The sequence below is a fragment of the Salmo salar genome, chromosome 19 (genome assembly GCF_965601325.2).
Source record: "Salmo salar chromosome 19, fSalSal1, whole genome shotgun sequence".
NCBI lineage: Eukaryota > Metazoa > Chordata > Actinopteri > Salmoniformes > Salmonidae > Salmo > Salmo salar.
In genome coordinates this window covers 70,820,523-70,826,528 of record NC_138309.1, presented here as the reverse complement: position 1 = coordinate 70,826,528, position 6,006 = coordinate 70,820,523, and the positions used below count along the sequence as shown (strand labels likewise).

General features: G+C 41.5%; 1 protein-coding gene across 2 annotated transcripts in view; it reads right to left on the bottom strand.

Annotated features, from left to right (window-relative positions):
- Positions 1 to 4,486: 4,486 nt before the first annotated feature.
- LOC106579423 (actin-binding LIM protein 1) overlaps positions 4,487 to 6,006 on the bottom strand; it is a 108,855-nt gene continuing 107,335 nt past the window's right edge. The window contains exons 15-16 of one of the 2 annotated variants that reach the window (XM_014159326.3): positions 5,185 to 5,289; positions 4,488 to 4,813 (exon numbers count right to left, since the gene is read on the bottom strand). In XM_014159326.3, the coding sequence (XP_014014801.2) occupies positions 4,707 to 4,813; positions 5,185 to 5,289 (212 nt within the window). In that variant the 3' untranslated portion in view covers positions 4,488 to 4,706. Of the gene's footprint in view, positions 4,814 to 5,184; positions 5,290 to 6,006 lie in introns of both variants that reach the window. The other variant, XM_082965930.1, reaches the window with a different exon arrangement.

The following is a 6,006-nucleotide window of genomic DNA, read 5'->3' as shown; positions in this document are numbered from 1 at the left end:
AAATGAGAGACATAGTTGACTAGACATACACACAGACAACACCAGGGCAGTACAACTACTCAGCTGCACTGAATGTTAATGCAGACATTACAACAGTGTTCACAAGATGAGCTTTGTACTATTAGTTTAATACACAGAAAAACACAGTGTAGGAAAACAGGTCAGTTTGAGGCCAGTCTCAGTCACAGTAGCTCTGTCCAAGTCATTTGTGAATGGTGTAGATACAGGTAACTGCCAAAATAAAGGAAACACCAATATAAAGTGCCTTAATAGGGCGTTGGGGCACCACGAACTGCCAAAACAGTTGTAATGCGCCTTGGCATAGATTCTACAAGTGTCAGGAACTCTATTGGAGGGATGCTACACCATTTTCCCATGAGAAATTCCATAATTTGGTGTTTGGTTGATGGTTGATGGTGGTGGAAAATGCAGGCGCCGCCCCAGAATTTACCATAAGTATTCAATTGGGTTGAGATCTGGGGACTGAGACAAACACAGCCCCTTCAACAACAAAAAAATACAAAACTGATAATGTGCAACTGGGTATTTTTATACATGACCCTAAGCATGATGGGATGCTAATTTCTTAATTAACTCAGGAACCACACCTGTGTGGAAGCACCTGCTATCAGTAAACTAAAAGTGGTTCCATTATTTTGGTAATTACCTGTATATCAATCAATTGATTGATTGTATAGGTAGCTGTAAACGAAAGTAAAACTGAAGATCTAGTAAGCAAAAAGTGACATGACGCCAACAACAACAGCCTTTCAAGGAGACACTATTCAGCATCAGCAAAAATAATTGTAAAAGTCTGTGTTCCAGAGTCAAATTCTAGTAAGAACAGGGATGCAATAAAACTTAGTGGTGGGGTTAAGCTACAAGTGCATAAAAGTGATATTCTGCCCTATTCATAAAGAACCCCAACCACTACATCCTAGACACTTGTTGAAATCTGAGAGAACATGGCAGAAATTACACCTATTCTATCAGAGTGAGCTATTGGCATATTACTCAAACCTATCAAATCCTCTTGGTTCTCCACAAATGTCTAGGGGGTTGTGAGCCTCTAAGCGGTGGGAGGTAGGGCAGTGCAAGCATGCTCATAGGGAGCCTACTGTACCTAAGGTAACCAGGGCCAGTGAGAAAGCGCAGGGGGGCCAGTGGACGCTCTGGCTCGGTGATGTGTCATGGGCAGCAGGAAACGTAGCGGATCTGATGATTTCATCAGCAGACTTTCTTTTTGGTGCGGGTGAATCTAGGTTGGTAACCAGGGGAACTGGACTATCAGTGTCTGAGTAAGTCCTTTGAAACACAGCTGAACATTTCAACATCTGTCTGAAATGTTGTGTGACGATTTCTACATGGTAAAGATCAAAATAATCCCGCAACCTTACACTTACACCTATTACTCAGAATTGTACATAGATTATATACAGCGCATTCGGAAAGGAGTCAGACCTCTTGACTTTTTCCATATTTTGTTACGTTACAGACTTATTTTAAAATGGATTAAATAGTTTTTCCCCCTCATCAATCTACACACAATACCCCATAATGACAAAGCAAAAACTGTTTTTTATACATTTTGCTGATTTATAATAAAAAATAAAACAATATAACACATTTACATAAGTATTCAGACCCTTTATTCAGTACTTTGTTGAAGCACCTTTGGCAGCGTTTACAGCCTCGAGTCATCTTGGATATGATGCTAGAAGCTTGGCACACCTGTATTTGGGGAGTTTTTCTAATTCTTCTCTGCAGATCCTCTCAAACTCTGTAAGATTGGATGGGGAGCTTTGCTGCACAGCTATTTTCAGGTCTCTCCAGAGATGTTAGATCAGGTTCAAGTCCAGGCTCTGGCTGGGCCACTCACGCACATTCAGAGACTTGGACCAAAGCCACTCCTGCATTGTCTTGGCTGTGTGGTTAGGGTCGTTCTCCTGTTGGAAGGTGAACATTCACCCCAGTCTGCGGTCCTGAGCGTTCTGGAGCAGGTTTTCATCAAGGATCTCTCTGTACTTTGCTCTGTTCATCTTTCCCTCGATCCTGAATATTCTCCCAGTCCCTTCCACTTAAAAACATCCCCACAGCATGATGATGCCACCACAATGCTTCACCATAGGGATGGTGACAGGTTTCCTCCAGACGTGAAGCTTGACATTCAGGCCAAAGAGTTCAATCTTGGTTTCATCAAACCAGAGAATTTTGTTTCTCATGGTCTGAGAGTCATTTGGGTGCCTTTTGGCAACCTCCAAGTGGGATGTCATGTGCCTTTTACTGAGGAGTGGCTTCTGTCTGGCCACTGATTGGGCCTGATTGGTGGAGTGCTGCAGAGATGGTTGTCCTTCTGGAAGTTTCTCCCATCTCCACAGAGGAACTCTGGAGCGCTATCAGAGTGACCGTCGGGTTCTTGGTCACCTCCCTGACTAAGGCCCTTCTCCCCAGATTGCTCAGTTAGGCTGGGAGGCCAGCTCTCGGAAGAGTCTTGGTGGTTCCAAATTTCTTCCATTTAAGAATGATGGAGGACATTGTGTTCTTGGGTACCTTCAATGCTGCAGACATTTTTTGGTACCCTTCAACAGATCTGTGCCTCAACACAATTCTGTCTCTGAGCTCTATGGACAATTCCTTTGCCCTCATAGCTTTGTTTTTGCTCTGACATGCACTGTCAACTGTGGGGCCTTATATAGACAGGTGTGTGCCTTTCCAAATCATGTCCAATCAATTGCATTTACCACAGGTGGACTCCAATCAAGTTGTAGAAACATCTAAAGGATGATCAATGGAAACAAGATGAATAATTATGTAAATAATGTAATTCTGATTTTTATTTTTAATACATTTCCAAAAATGTTTTCTGTTTTCGCTGTAACATAACAAAATGTGGATAAAGTCAAGGGGTCTGAATACTTTCCAAATGCACTGTAGATAGTTGTAGTGTGCACCGCTGAAGGGGTGCTCCGTCCTAGGAATGTTAAAATGAAATCTTGAAACATGGTTCAGGATGGCAATCAGATTGAGCGTTAACCTGTGTTGGCTGACATCTGAATTGCGGATGTTTTGGCGGTGTTAGTGAGCGGCTGCTCTTGTGTGTCATCAACCACTCCCTTCCTTATTATCCCTACTGTGTTAGAAGTTCTAAAGGGCAATATAAAGTGTAGGCTCTATTGATGATAGAAATAATGATAGGGGGATTTATAACTTATCAGTGTAATCGAGGTGTAGACAATAGAAGATCACGTATTTGAGTGTTTGAACTTGTAACACGGCTGCATGGGATTTGTCTGATATAAAGTTGGATGTGGTTTCGCTGCATTCAATGATAAGGTAATGCAAGGAGCCGTTTGTTGATTTGACAGCTCTAACGCAGTTCCACCTCAGCCACCATTAAAACAACCTCCATGCAGAGGTCGGCTAGCGCGGATCTGATAAAATCTAGACCTTATTTCCATTAAATATTTATTAGTGACATGTTTCGGAGCATTCTCCTTTGTCAAAGCACCACTAGTGGGGAAGGAGCAGGCTTCAAAACATGTCAGGATTAAGTATTATTGAAGGGAATTAAGTTGCCATCCTGAAACTTCTTTTTAGATTTTTGGATATGCTGTAGTCACATGCCTTGATATTTTGCTTAGGCATTAGATGCTCAGAAAGTGTTCAGAAATTGTTTGGTCAGAGAGAGACTTCAAACAGTATTAACACATTGACATTGGAGGTGGTTACAGTAAGGTGGTGTACAATCAGAGATCAACGTGGTGATCACACGATTTCAATCCAAACAAATAAACCATAATTGAAAGGACCCTATACCTTTAAAAGTTTAGGTGCTGCTTTGTATAGCTTAGTCAGGTGTTTGTTCACCCACACCCGCCCGCAAATTGTTAATAACACATTCGCAACCGCCCGACTATGTGTGATAAAGTGAAAATCTGAGGCCTGCACCCAACCCTAACCCGTAAATATAGAAAATGCATTGTACAGTCAGAGATGTCTTTACTTTTTTTTGACAGGCATTTTTAGAGAGGCCCATGTTTCTGCTTATAATTTCAAACATTTTGGTTGGCTATTTGTCAGTCAACTTGTCTATAATTAGATACGTGCAGCTTCTCTTCGGTCATTAGTTTTTGCCCTAGAAGACTAAATAAACCCTACGTCAAAAATTGCTAGAATGAATGCTTCAATCTAGTTGACATCGGTAAAGTTTGTTTTCTCTTTCATCTCTGCAAAGATGTTTATAGGTACTGAAGAGAAAATGCACAACAAAAAAAAACAATGGGAAAGATCTTTCGTGCTAAATTTCAAAATTACAACAGTTTGACCAGTTTTAAGGAAAGTCAAAGCTGTTAAAATGACCCAACATGTTTTTGATAAAATGTCAGTTTGGCTTGGATACATATTTTATGTGGTTGATACTATCAGCTTTTAGCCTACATTTAGCCACATTTTCTATATTAGCGGGTAAGGGTTGGGTGTGGGCCTCAGATTTTAACTTTATCACATATTTGTGCAATAGTTGCGGGCGGGTGAAACAAACAGCTGATCCACACAGTATTTCATGACCCTAAACCCGCCCCGCAGATATAACCACGGGGACTGAGGGTTATGAGTCAACCCGCGCATCAATAAGCTAAGCTTATCGATTTGTTATAGCCAATGAGGCTCATGACACTATTTGGGAATAATAGTATCAGTATAAGTATTCATAACAATAATGATGCTGTTAATACTGGTGAAACCAGGTCGCGGAGAGTGAATGTACCGTGTTGTTTGTAGATGGGTGGTTTCCTGTAAATGTTGATCCCCTGATCTGAAAGGATAAAGGGAGAAAGACAAAACTCAGTCTTTTGCATTTCTTGTATACGTATCAAACACTTTTCCTGTGACACAGAGGGCATTGTGAAATGACTAATGAAAAATACCACAGAGGGAGGGTGTCTTCACAATCACACACTGTAAACCAATAAACATCAGCATTTACATTAAAATTGACATTAAAATCAATTATTATTTTATACAGAGAGTCTTATATTCGTGATGTCTGAATCAAAAGCATTATTGAAATGGAAAAAGTGGTAGACAGAAGTGAAGTGAGAAAGCGATAAGAGAGAGAGAGATATAAAAGATCTCAGGTGACCTATAGCAGTGACAGTGACAGGGTACGCTCCGTGTGTCTCCTACCTGGGAGGTGGAAATGTTTAGGGGTCAGAGAGAGAGGCGGTGTGACAGGCCGGCTGTCTGGCCTTTGGGGTATCGGGGAGCTCCGCCCGCTATGTGGATCAGTGCCTCCAATGAGAAGAACCAAGAACAAAACATAAGCAGGGCAACGATACGGAAAACATAAGTTTGGAAAAAGCTAATCTCGCAGAGCCAGACGAGGGACTATTGCATATAGCTGTAAAGTCTGGCATGTGAGATTAGGATAAAGCATAAAAATGGACGCAAGGGGATTGAAAGAGTAATCTAATTTGGAGAATTATTGAATAATCCTGTGTTAGCAAATCAGTTAGTCACACTATAGAGGTCAGTTACATCTAGAGCTGTTACGGTGACCGTATTACCGCCACACCGGTGGTCACGAGTCATGACGACAGTCAAATTCCATGTGACCGTTTAGTCACGGTAACTAGGCTTCTCCAAATCTGTGCTCTGATGCCACTGATGGTCATTAATAGCCTACCAAACTTTCTAACTGCAAGTCGCTAATGGCCTGGTACTCAGCACTCTATTTAAGCAATAAGGCACAAGGGATTTTATTACCAAAGGTCCGCATCTGTGGCTAGTGTGGAAGCCAGGAGATGCTAAATGTGTTTATGTTAATTAATGGGCAATTACCATAGCCTAGTGTATCCACGGCAGGTAGCCTAGTGGTTAGAGTGTTGGGCCAATAACCGAAAGGTTGCTGGATCGAATCCCTGAGCTAACAAGGTAAAAATATGTCATTTTGCCCCTGAACAATGCAGTTAACCCGCTATTCCCCATTAGGCTGTCATTGTAAATAAG